Source organism: Alnus glutinosa, chromosome 10 (assembly GCF_958979055.1).
Source record: "Alnus glutinosa chromosome 10, dhAlnGlut1.1, whole genome shotgun sequence".
In the NCBI taxonomy this organism is placed as follows: Eukaryota; Viridiplantae; Streptophyta; class Magnoliopsida; order Fagales; family Betulaceae; genus Alnus; species Alnus glutinosa.
Window position 1 is genome coordinate 11,347,320 of NC_084895.1, and position 13,845 is coordinate 11,361,164.

At 38.4% G+C, this 13,845-nt stretch overlaps 1 protein-coding gene across 5 annotated transcripts in view; it reads right to left on the reverse strand.

Moving 5' to 3' along the window:
* LOC133879578 (probable aspartyl aminopeptidase) overlaps window positions 1-7,873 on the reverse strand; it is a 29,704-nt gene extending 21,831 nt beyond the window's left edge. For 2 of the 5 annotated variants that reach the window (XM_062318197.1, XM_062318196.1), the window contains exons 1-4: window positions 7,582-7,872; window positions 7,415-7,505; window positions 4,620-4,755; window positions 3,874-4,146 (exon numbers count right to left, since the gene is read on the reverse strand). In XM_062318197.1, the coding sequence (XP_062174181.1) occupies window positions 3,874-4,146; window positions 4,620-4,755; window positions 7,415-7,505; window positions 7,582-7,749 (668 nt within the window). In that variant the 5' untranslated portion in view covers window positions 7,750-7,872. Of the gene's footprint in view, window positions 1-3,873; window positions 4,155-4,619; window positions 4,756-7,414; window positions 7,506-7,581 lie in introns of those variants that run through there. The other 3 variants (XM_062318198.1, XM_062318199.1, XM_062318200.1) reach the window with 3 other exon arrangements.
* Between the last annotated feature and the right edge of the window lie 5,972 nt (window positions 7,874-13,845).

Consider the following 13,845-nt stretch of genomic DNA (forward strand, 5'->3'; position numbering starts at 1 on the left):
ATTTCTGCTTATTTACGTTGATGACATCATCATCATCACAGCTTCAGATTCAGCTGCCATCCCGGATTTGCTTCAGCTCCTTAATGCTGACTTTGTTGTTAAAGATTTGGGTGATTTACATTATTTTCTTGGTGTTGAAGTTCTCAAACTGAACTCGGGTCTTCTTCTCTCTCAACGGCGCTATACTATGGATCTTTTAAAGAAGACAAGCTTGCATGAAGCAAAGCCTATTACTTCTCCAATGGCTTCCTCGTTCGTCCTCTCTGCCTTTTCAGGGGATCCAATGGACGATCCGTCTCTCTATCGCAGTACAGTCGGCTCCCTACAATATCTATCTCTCACACGACCAGACTTAAGCTTTGCTGTCAACCGCGTGTGCCAATTCATGCATCGACCCCTTAAACCACATTGTCAGGCTGTTAAAAGAATTCTCAGATACTTGCAGTATACACTGTCTCATGGGATCCTTCTTCATCGCTCATCTTCCAATGTTCTTCAAGCTTACTTGGATGCTGATTGGGCTGGATGTCCAGACGATCGTCACTCCACCGGTGCATATTGTGTATTTCTTGGTTCAAACTTGGTATCTTGAAGCTCACGCAAACAACCCACTGTCTCTCAGTCATCTACAGAAGCAGAGTATAAGGCTGTCGCAAACACCACAGCTGAACTCTTATAGATCCAGGCACTTCTTCAAGAACTTGGTGTTTGGACCTCTTCTCCACCAACTCTTTGGTGTGATAATATTGGTGCCTCCTACATGTCCGTTAATCCGGTATTCCATGCTCGTACCAAGCATATGGAAATTGATTTCCACTTTGTCTGAGATTGCGTTGCTGATAAGTCCTTGGTGGTTCGGTTTGTTCCTAGCTCAAATCAACTTGCCGATGTCCTTACAAAACCACTTGTTTCGGCCAAGTTTCAACAACTTTGTTTCAAGCTCAACGTGCGATCTCCCCCGTTGACCTTGCGGGAGGGTATTAGAACACCTCTCGCACAAGACTCAAAGTCCAGCAGGAGTCTTGTGCGGCTTAATCTGTGGAGGTGTCCAACCGGGACTCTACTAAGAAGTCCTCTACTTCTATCCAAAAGCCGAGTCATGTTATAGAGTCCTAATGCAATAGTATCATAGCTAGATAAGATTTCAAGTGTTATAGTTTGAATGTATTTAGAGGTAGAAACCGGTTGCTAGACTAGAGTTAGTGTTTATCTTAAACTCTGTAATGAAACTCTATATATGATCAATGAATGCTCAGTAAAGAGCAAGGTTTCGGCTTCCATAATTTCTATGTTCTATCAAAGGTCAATTCTCATTACATAAAGTCGAAAAAAAAAACAAAAAAAAAAATCAAAACATAGACAGAGCAAATTTCATATAATGGACAAGCATACAACTATTCAAAATATGAGTAATGCTAAGGACCATTTAATATAATCTTTTTATCTTCCCAAAGTTGATGTGGGTTTAAAAATCACCATCGAATCAAAATTCAATAGTAATTCATCTCAACTCCAATAATGATTTTAAAAGCCACATCAATTTAGGAGGATAAAAAGATGGCCCCTAGCATTACTCCTCTTAATATACCCTAAAATACATCTAAGGTCCTCACTCATCCAAACAAGGATTAGCGACAAAGATAAAAGGGGGCTATATGATACGTTCATAAAGTTAGGGCTGATGTGGCACTGTAGCTGCATTAACCCTAGCCGCCTCTAGCATAATAAGAAGCCTCTAGCTAAATAAGGAGTAGAATACTTCTCCATATTTTCTTTCCCTAAGTGTCTTAGCTAAATAAGGAATATATTTTCCATTCTTAATTTATTTTCCTGCAGTGTGTTATGACGGCTAGACCTAATGGTTAAGTCTTATGACCTAGCCGTCATCTATTTAAGTGTAACCCTACTCAATGAATAAACAGGCTGAATTATAATCAAACATAGACCTTATTGGTTGTTTTGGAGATCAAGGCTCTCTCGAAGTAGCCATTGGAGATCACGGCTCTCTCGAAGTAGCCCATATCTTTTCTTTTGTTCCTTTTTATTATTTGATTGCATCAAGTGGTATCAGAGCCGGGGTTCCTCTCGTTAACCGCATTGATAAACCTTGAGGCCCGGTTTCCCTCACTAGAAACCAGAATTTTTTTTTTTTTTTTGAGAAAAAATTCCAGTTAATCACCATAGGTCGTTCCCGCAACAAGAACAAGGCCTACTTGGATTTTGCGGTGGAAGCAAGACCAGCCATGCGTTCATTCACCCAGCAACACGAACAGCAAGTTATGGAAGGACGCATGGGCAGCTTGGAGCAAGCGGTGCAGGCCTTGACAGCCCGAATGACCGAGGTATTTGAGATGCTGTCCGCCAGAGACCGACGTGACGCAGTGGAGAACGGGCGTAGGCGGTTACGGGCAGGAGAAGGAGAAGAATTCCTCGCGTACAAAGAAGAAGCCAGCAAACGGATGGAGGAGATCAGGAAAAGAATGGAAAGCTTTTCTCCACCACGCACCTCTCCGACAAGCCAATCCTTGCCCATAACAGGAGAGTCCAACGCAGGTTCTGTTGGTACGAATTTTATGCCCCATATAATCAATATCAAGCCTACCGAGGACGTCACGATGTCGCCTGAATTTTCTGGGGATATTTCAAGCCCGGATGGTCGTGTTGTCAAGGAAGGAGTTGCTGGAATTCTTGTAGCAGCTAGTCCAGAAGGGGCTGAAAATATCATGGGGGTGCTGCAGCAGAATGTGAAGAAGAAAGAAGAAGAGAGGAAGCACGGGTTGGAAGAGCATGGAATAATTTTTACAAAAACAGAACTGAAACAGAATGAGAAGAAGGAAGACCAGGGGCTGATTTTTGCAAAACCAGAATTCTTCCTTGGGGACAAGGAAGATGTTAGGGGAGAGGGATGATACGTTCATAAAGTTAGGGCTGATGTGGCACTGTAGCTGCATTAACCCTAGCCGCCTCTAGCATAATAAGAAGCCTCTAGCTAAATAAGGAGTAGAATACTTCTCCATATTTTCTTTCCCTAAGTGTCTTAGCTAAATAAGGAATATATTTTCCATTCTTAATTTATTTTCCTGCAGTGTGTTATGACGGCTAGACCTAATGGTTAAGTCTTATGACCTAGCCGTCATCTATTTAAGTGTAACCCTACTCAATGAATAAACAGGCTGAATTATAATCAAACATAGACCTTATTGGTTGTTTTGGAGATCAAGGCTCTCTCGAAGTAGCCATTGGAGATCACGGCTCTCTCGAAGTAGCCCATATCTTTTCTTTTGTTCCTTTTTATTATTTGATTGCATCACTATATGGGAATGACAATAAGCGAAAACTTGTTTTTAACCTTTTTTTTTTGGATTGGTAATTTTAACTAACATACCCGTTGGGATTAGAACCCAAGACCACCCACCAATCGTAAAACTTAGTGTTAAGTTCTCCAACCCCAAAATCTCAAACTTCAAAATTAAAAAGGGAAACAACCTACCCAATTTTTTTTTTGATAAGTAAAAACAACCTACCCAATTATTGGTCATCCATTTCCTTCATAATCATCTATTTCTCTACTGGCCACACTTCAGAAACCAAACTTCCCTTAAACCAGATAGTCAAGTTGAGCTTCATATGAGAATGCCCCAAAAATATTGCAAAAGATGGATTCTTTAACTTTGTCTATATGTCATGTTAACAACCACAACTCAATCCAGTCTAAAGTTAAATTTAAAAGATTGATTCATAATCAATGAAGATGTCGAACTCTCATTTTCCTATATTATCACCATCAAAATACAAAAACATATTTTCTACAGAATAATCATCCATTTTGTTTAAATGATAAAGAAAATAAACTTTGGGGAAGCAGTGGCAAACCGGTCAAGATGAATGGCCAGTGTTGGTATCCTTAACAGAGGTCTTTTTACTTTGACAAGCTTGTGCATGAAAGAACCGTCGCTACCTCTCACTATCACCCTTCCTGCAACACTTAAGTCTCTATCAAACCAAGTATGCCATAAACCACCACCATAGGTCTGCACATTGACCATTAGATAACCAGACTTGGAAGATGCAGATTTTGGTTTTAGTTTTAGACATGGGCTGTCTGTGTGCGCAGCAATGACATGAAAACCATTACCAACAGCATACCTACATAACTAAGAGAAACCTTTTATTAAACAATTGCCAGTAAACCTATGTCGCATAAGATCGGTAAACATAATGAAAAAAATGAACAGAAAAGCTTCAATATTTGATTACAAGCTAGAAAGAAAATGATGGGAAACCTAAAACTGTTTATCAAACCAAACAAGAAAAAAGAAGCAGCGGACACAGAGAAACATCTTAATAAAGGAAAGCTTAAGGAAAAGCCGGTTGACAAACTACACACAACAAAATGAGGAACAGATAATGAGGCCAATCCAAAATTGGCAGTCAACAGAGTTTAAAACCCACTTTGCCCCCAGTAATCAACCTCATATTCTATAAGGTCAGATTCAATAAAGATTGAATTGCGAATGAAGCCTGCTTTTTTTCTTTTTGATTAGTTAATGATGCCTGCTTCATAATCCTTTCTTCAATTGCCATGATTTTTAATTAAAAGAGAGGATTGTTCCACTCACTTTTCTCCAATGGCGAAAGCAACTAAGCAAGACATATTTCGCGTAAAGAAGTATCGTCCACCAGGCTTTAGGTCCCATTCATCATTCTCATTTAACAAATGAAAACCAGCAGCAATTAGTTGTCGTTTTGCTTCGGCTGCAGAGAAGGTAGCATATATGAGAAAGAAAAAAAAAAAAAAAAAAAAAGGACATGTGCCTGATCATCTAAAAATCAAATTAAAGCTGATTCTACATTTCTTTCCTCAAGACATAAGATCATTTAACCACAGCAGTGAGATTACTAGTACTAATTAATATAAAATAGAAAACCAAACCAGACACTGTTTTAGAAAACAACTGAAAGAGAATTTCAAACCATAAAATCTTACCCATACCCACACATTATAATGCCAATTGTTGCTAGCTTAAGTGTATAGAAACTTCAGCCAACCTAAGCATCGCAGATACCTTTACAAGGCCCAAGAGAGCTGTACTATACCAGACACTTGGACGCTCTCATTTATTTTTACTTTTTTTTTATAGATAATCAACAAATATTATAAAAAGCGTAAAGCGCCCTTAAGTATACAGGAAGTATACAAAAGGATCACCAACAAAGAAAAAACAAAAAGAACAAAGAAAACCTAGTCAAGGAAAACCGCAAAAACCCAAAAGAAAGGAGTATAAAAAGACCCTTAAGTCCTACCAGAACTACAACAAGACCCCACAAGCAAACCCCCTCACAAGAGCCCTATGCTTCATGAGAACACTGAAAGAACCCTCTTGCATTTACCCCGGCTAGAGCAATCACCTCTAGCATCAAAATTATAGAACACTCCAAGCTTTTAAGCTCCCTTTTACCTTTCAGTTTAGGAAGAGAAACCAAAACCTCATGACGTTGTTCCTCTTCAAGAACTCCCACTTATGCATATAATACTTGTTAGATGTATCAAAAAATTAAGAAATAAAACATATGATAGCAGAAATATATCAAATACTTTAAAATCCCTCGAGGCAAGCCCCAAAGAAGCATCCAACATTAGGTTGCACACTTTAAGAAAAAGAACATATCTGTAAGAAAAAAAAAAATTAAGAAGTGTTTATAACATATATTTTAACCATTTTGAAGAGAATGAATTCGTTTTTCTTGACCCATTAAAGGACGGAGATGCCTGATCAAACTATTATAAGTTATGGAAAAGCGGCTTTCAGCAATTTAGTTTAAAAAAAACGATGTATAATAATTAATATTCTAGAAGCAAAAACAATAATGTAGCGCAGATTTCCTCCTCCATCATAGTTATAGCCCGGATCCCTATTGTGCTTCATACAAACCAATAACTCTAACACCCACTCACAAGCAGGCCTGCCTAAGAACATTGAAACAAATGCAGACCTTACATGTGTGAAACCAAATAGAATCTGAAACAGAAACAAATACAGATTCCTAGTATTCAAACACAAGACTTATCATAAAGCCAAGCCTGATATTAAGTGAAGAGGCCCAACTAGTACATAAACCATATCAAAGTCCACACAAACACCCCCTCTCATGTGCTGGCACAACATAAACCAGAGATAGAAATTAAATGAGCACAACATCTTAACAGAACCAGAGAAAAATGCAAATAGACCAAGCATGAGGAGTCCAAGAACAAACAAACCAAACTTTAACACCATGTTAGAGCATCCAACCTAAAATATTAAGGTAGTAGGTGGAGAGGTTCAACCATTAAATAAACTCATATCAAGGTGCACACTAACTCTAACAGCAAACATAAATGAATTGCCAATGCAAAACAGAAGCAGTCAATATAGTAGCTTTGCCAACATCATTAGTATAGTAAACACAAAAGCTTGAAATCGCACCACCTAAAAATGGTTGATTAGCCTAACAGCGAACACTAACGAATTTCCAATGCAAAACAGAGGCGGTGAATATAGTAGCTTTGCAGGCATCATGAGAACAACTTTCAGTAAACACAAAAGCTTGAAATCGCAAAACCTAATTATGATCGATTAGCCTAGAGTTATATGGAACATTTCCTAACTATTACCAACAGATGGTATCAGTAAATACATTTTGTATTCATGCAAAAGCTTGTTAGGTGGCAATATAGACCTACCCTTTCTATCACCAGTTAAAATGGATGACCAGGGCTGTAGCCCAAATCTTTTCAGGAATGAGTTTTATCAATTAAAGCTGTCAACTAAATCGACTTTGTTTGTGGCTCCGCATAGGGCTAGATCAAACATTTGTTCAATGTTGACATTCTGCATGGATCTGTTACAGCCACTGGATGCTGTGCGGACAGCCCTTAGCCTTAATAATATGGCAATATATAGCCTACTGGCATGCAAGAGTCGTTTCTTTATAGTAATTAGCAATGAATACTTGCCATAACAACCCACGAGTTCCCCAAAGTTGAAAACTATGTCTATGTATTCAGGTTAAAAGTTACTAAAAAAATATAGTCAGGTTAAATGTTGGCATGTACTCACACCTAGAAAATCATTCCTTTCATGCTTTGTTTTGTATTGTATATGAACAAATTTAGGAAAAGAGCCCAATTGTGAAATGTTTAACTCTACATTTCCAACTGTGTGGACCTAAGTAACAAAACCTGCACTCAGCAATGCCTAAACGTTAGAAGTTCCACTGAACCGTCAATTTTCAAAAACATAATTTGAGAATTTTCTATCAAATTCTCACTAAGCAAACAAAGACTTATTATAGAATCGAATAAACTCATCAGACACTACGAAAAAATGAAGCCAAAGAATATACAACAAAATACAAAGAAATCCTTTTGTACCCGTAGCATGAAAGTGAGTCCAGGATTCATTGAGATAGTCCAGAAGATCCCCCACTATAGACCCTCCCGATCCATCCGCCGAAGACGAACTCTGAAAACGCACCGAATGAATTTAGCTTTAGACACAGAACACACGCACATACACACGCACACACAAAGATGGGGACCTGGTGGGTTGAAACTGAGTTGGAGCAGAGAGGAGTAGCGGAGAATTTGCGGCGGAGATTGGTGTTGAAGGAGTGGGAGGGAGAGTGAGGGCACTTTGATAAGAGTAAGGAGGGCTTGAGGGTCGGAGAAGAGTGGTGGAGGAGGCGCAGTCGAGTTATCGCCGCCATTTTCCTTTTGTGGCCACTCTGCTATGCCTCTATGGCTCTATGTGTGTGCGCGTCGCCGTGCTACGTTTCTTGTCGATTCCTCCGCAAAGATTCGAAATTTCGAATGTTTCGGTTGAAACAATTCAGTTCGAGTAAGCTGAAAACCACGTTTTAATCTTTTCCTCTCATAATTATTTTATATTAATATAGTACTCTAATTAAACTTTTAACTTTTTATATAACTAATTTGAATAAGCACAAGCTCGAACTTACTTAAAATTTATTTTTTTTCTTAAATGTAAATAAAATTACTCAAAAATAAATTCTATTATTGTTCTTTATACTATGAGAACACAAAACCAAAAGTTGTATCATTAATCTAACGGTTAAACATAATTCACCTTCCCAAAGTTGTACCCTATTTTCAATCTTGCTTCCAATCTTTAAAAATTTGCAATGTGCCCCAACGAAATTTCTCAATTTTTCAATGTTGCCATTCCGTTAGCCTTTCCATCAGACCAGACGAAATGGGCATCACGTGCATAGCACGTAACTTTTTCGATGCTAACGTCTCCATTTTACCCTTATTTATGCTTGGTCAATTACCGAATTGACCTTAAAAAAAACCCACGCATGTTTTAGACAAATTTGAACTAGTTTAATGAAGCTTCACTCCACTCTTCAAACATATCCCCCTTCTTCATGTTCTTCAACCAGTCCAAATATTGTGAAACTTCGAACCAGAATATCTCCAATTTCATTGACAAGTACAAAGCATGACTAGGGGTGTGCAGGACCTGATGGAACCGCCCCACCCCGCCCTGTGGTAACCGCCCCGCAATTTGCCTCAAACCACATAGAAGAGTGTGGTCTTCGTTTGAGAAATGGGTTCCCCACACGGTGCTATGCAAGGTGCGGATGGGGTCCTGGAAAAATACCTGGAACCACCCCACACAGGTCTGCACCGCACCATTAAAATAAAATAAAAAGTCTAAAAAACCTAGTGCCTTCACGTAGAATCACGCTTGCCCAGTTGTCCCTCTCTACATTTTTTCTTTTTCTTTTCCAAAGACTTCCACCTACACAGCATCAATCTTCCCCTTTTCTCCTCTCTTCTGAGTTCCACCGATCTTCATGTTCTTCAACCTTCACTAAAACCCTAACTCAGTCTCCCCTTCCTAGTCCCTGGCACCCTGCGAACCCCCAAGTCTGGATTCCCTCCCTCCTTAGTCCTTTCTTTCTTCATTTTGGTAATTCCTAGGGTTTAGACTCTTCAAATATTCAGTATATTTTCTTGTGGTTTATTGTTTTTCTGGTGATTCATTGTGTTTATTGTTTGGGTTTGCAGGTATTTCCGGAGGATAAGAGGCTCAGAGCTTCACAGAATCACCCTTCTTTCCAGCTGAACTCTCTGCATCACAACTGCTAAGGTGTGTTTCGGATCTTTATATGAATGTATTCTATTTTCTCAGTGAATGTATTCTAATTGTTGAGTTGATTTCGTATTTGTGTCCTTAGATGTCATGTGGGTTGATTTCGTATTTGTGTTTCTCACAGTTTTGGATTTGATTTGTTTTTTTTATGAATCTACTGTACATGTTATTCAAACTTTACTGAGAAGCAAGTCTTCATCATTACTAATCAAAATTGCTCCATAACTACCCCAAATTTTATGAATCTACTGTATGGAGTTGTTTGAGAATAGTTGTTAAGAACTATCATGTTACTTGATGAGTGCCAAAAAGTGTATATTTGGACCCCTTAATTTACATTAGTTAAACCTTTAGCTTTATTACTTTCTGATGTTTTGTTTAGTTTTTGTGATTTTACGTTTTTGCAGGACATAAAGAGAAAAATGGTTATTTTCAAGCGAAAATGCATAAAAGTTGGAGATTTGGAATTGTTGTGAAGTCGATCGATCGAATCTCAAGTTCAATCGATCGAAATTTTCTCGATGTCGATCGATCGATTTTATAATCGATCGATCGAATTTATGCGGAGCTGGAATTTCAGAAACCCTAGCTAACTCTATAAATACCATTCTTTTCTCATTTTTAGAGAGGGAGAGCTGCGGAGGAGGCCGCTTAGGAGTGCCCTAGGGGCCGATTTCACTGTACCTTAGGGTTTTTGGGTCGATTTTGACCTAGAACTTCAATCTTTTGTAAGTTTATTCGTTTTTAATGCATTCTTGTAGTTTTTTATGCTTTCTTTGTTCATGTCTAGCTAATACTTTCATCTAGGGTTGAGGATGAAACCTCACCCGTGAATAGAAACTGAGTTTCATGCTTGTTTATGCTATTTGAGTTTATGGGCTTGATTTCTCATTGTTCTATTTCGGTTTTTGAGATTATTTTTGGATATCTCTTGTGATTTCCGGATACAAGTGATGATTTGATATAGTTTCATTAAATTGATGGCTTGGGTTTTCATGTATGTTGGATATTCATTGTGTTTCATTCTATGGATACATTTGATGATTTAGTTGAAACTAGATATCTTTTGTGATTTGTGGAGGAATGGATTCATTGAATGATTTAAACTATTTTTCAAGCAAAAGTAGAACATACCTAAAATTTGCATTTAAAAACCTCAAAATATGTGTGATGAGCATGAGATTAGGTTGTTGTGATTTGGTGAGTGTGGATTCCAAAACCCTAGACCCCTTTTATTTTCATTAATTTTGTTTATATTTTATTTTATCAAAAACCCCTAAATTTGGAACTAGGTTAAAATAGGATTAGTTTGAATAAAGATTAATTTTAGCAACTCAATTCCCTGTGGGATCGACATCGCACTTGCAAAACGCTATATTGCAAACGATTCGTGCACTTGCGAGTATTATAATTTGCACAACATTACTAATGTTAGTTGTAAATTTAAAACATGTCTAAGCTCAAGTAAATGACAAAGTACTTATATGTGCATGTATGACTTCTGAGTAAGATGTTTCAGCATGAGCTAAAAATCTGTTCCAATTTTGTTTTCTTTTACTTTACCTCTTTGAAATGGTTAGCTATCTTACAAACTCATTTTTTTTTTTGCTTTCCAGAAACTAAAAGAAATGTTTCAATTAGTTTATGTTTGATATGCTACATTTTATTGCTGACCAGTGACCAACATATGAGTCTGTGACCAAAAAGGGTACTAAAATAATCTTCACCCAAGCGAAAGTGATTTTGTTGGCCTTTCCTTTTTGTAAACGTGATTTCAATTAATTTATGATTATCAATGTATGCCCTAACTGCTATTTGATTTTATGTTTATCAATGTATGTTATAGCTGTTGTTAATTATATTTTTTTTCCCACTTAATGTAGACTCAAGCATGAGTGATTCAACTAGTTGTACTAAGACTATTGGTTCTAGTTTTGCTTCATCTAGGCCTAGTCTTTTGGATAATACTATGTCTCTCATTGATAATGAGAATGTTGATTGTGTTGAGGTTGGATCTACAGCAACTATTGGCCCTCAAAATCTTAGTTTAGCTCTCCCACCAAAACCTAAAAAACCTAAGCAAACATCAAAGGTTTGGAAACATTTTACTAAGTTAGAGGAGAGTGACCCCAAGGATCCTAAATCACAGTGCAATTATTGTAAGACATTGTTTAGTTGTCACCCTAGAAGCCATGGTACTTCATCCATGCAACAACATATCAAGAAAAGCTGTAAAAAATATCTTGGTAGGTTTGATAAGACACAATTGAAGTTGAGCTTTGAGGCTAAGAAGGAAGGACAAGTGGGAGGGTATGAAGGATCTTGTGGTAACCTAGTGATTGCTAAATATAATATTTCAAAAGTAAGGGATGGAATTTATAAGATGATCATAGTGGATGAGTTGCCATTTAGGTTTGTGGAAGGTGATTCAAGAGTTCATGAAGACAGTTGAACCTAGGTTTTCAATTCCTTCCCGTTATACTATGATGAGGGATTGTGCTAGGCTTTTTATGTCTAAGAAAGAAAAGTTGAGGGGAATGTTCTTGACATCCGGTACTCGGGTTTGTCTTACCACTGATTGTTGGACTTCGATACAGAATCTTAATTACATGTGTACCATCGCTCATTTTATTGATAGTAAATGGAACTTACACACAAGAATTCTAAACTTTTGTTTAATTCCTAATCACAAAGGTGAGACCATTGGGGGGAAGATTGAGTCCGTGTATGCTTGAGTAGGGCATTGGTAGCATTTTCACTATCACAGTTGACAATGCCTCTTCCAATGATACTGCTTTGGAGTACATGAGGAAAAGAACTGCTCATAAGTTTGGCGCCATATTAAAGAATCAGTTTTTGCATGTGAGGTGTTATGCACACATTTTAAATCTTATTGTGTCTGAGGGGTTGAAAGAGGTTAATGAGTCCATTGTGAAGATTAGAAGTGCGGTCAAATATGTAAAGTCTTCTTCTGCAAGATTTGAAAGCTTTAAGACTTGAATGGAAAGACAAAAACTTAATTACAAGGGGTTTCTGTGTCTAGATGTTCCAACTAGATGGAACTCTACATTTAAGATGTTGGAAAGTGCAGAAAAATGTCAAAATGTGTTTGAACTTTTGGAAGAGTATGATGGACACTATCTTTCTTCGTTGTGGGATGAAAAAAGAATGTTAAAAAAGGTATGGGACCTCCTATTTATGATAATTGGGCTCGTATTAAGATTTTTCTAAAGTTTTTCAGACTTTTTTATAAAGCCACAATGCGACTTTCGGGGTCTTTGTATGTGACGTGTAATATATATTTTCAAGAAATTTGTGACATTCAAATGCATTTACAAGCCTATAGTTAGAGTGATGATTATGTGTTGAGTTCTATGGCGGAGAAAATGATGTCAAAGTACAATAAGTATTGGGGGGATCTTGATAGGGTTAATGTGTTGATATTTGTTGCTGTTATACTTGATCCACAAACCAAATTTGGGTCATTGGAATATTGGTTCAAAAATGTTCTTATAGTTGAGCAATGTACTAATATGATGATAAAATTAAGAACTACCTTCAGAAATTATATGATCACTTCGACGTTTAAGAGAGTTCATCTCAAGTTGAACATGGTAGTGCATTTCCTCAAAATTCTTCAGTGACAGAAGAAAATAAGAACTGTTAGTTTTTGTGTTGGCTGCATTATGTTGGACAAAATCACTTCTATGTAATGTTGCTGCTTTCACAGGGATGCTGCTTTATCCAGAGTCTACTCTTCAGCTATGTTCTTCGAGAAGATTTTGTGAAGTTTTCAAGGATTTATTTCGGTTCCCTGTCAGCCGTCCGGACGACGTGGTATTCCGTTCGGACGCTCATCAGTCAGCAACATCCGTCCGGACGAAGAGATCTTTCCGTCCGGACGATGAGATCTTTCCGTCCGGACGCCCATCAGTGTCTAGAAGCTTTGAACAGTTCAAGATTACATCCGTCCGGACGTAATGGCAAATCATCCGGACGCTCTTAAGAGTTCGAGAAAATCCCAGTGTTCCAGCGCATCCGTCCGGACGACGTGGTTATACCATCCGGACGCCATTCAGGGTTTGACAAGCATTAGGGATTCTACCTCAAGACACAGTTATGGGAAGACGGCTGCTACCGTCCGGACGATGTGTGATCCCGTCCGGACGATGTCCTCTATAAGGCAAGAACGTGCATACCAAGTTCAACCGTCCGGACGTCAGCCTTCATGGTCCGGACGATCAAGCTTCATAAATGGAAATTGCGTGCACCAGTTCAACCGTCCGGACGTTAGCCTTCAAGGTCCTGACGCTCCAAGCCTTATTATGGTAATTTCGTGCAGCCGAAGTGCAACCGTCCGGACGCTAGGATAACACCGTCCGGACGCGGCCTTGTTATGGAAGCTTTCAGCGCTATCTTGGAGAGGCGGTTGCAGTTGACCGTCAGGACGCTCGGTCAAGCTGTCCGGACACCCTCGGGTATTTTGGTCATAACGTTTTACTCAAATATCGGATTGGGATGAAATCAGCTTCATTGGAAAGCTTAGAAAAAATGTTGTAATTTGAGTGTCCGAAAGGATCCTAGAAGCATCCGGACGGTCTCCGTCCGGATGGAAAGATTTGCCCGTCCGAACGGCCCTGCAGAAAATTCCAGAATTACTTTCCAGACAAGAAAAACTTGACCC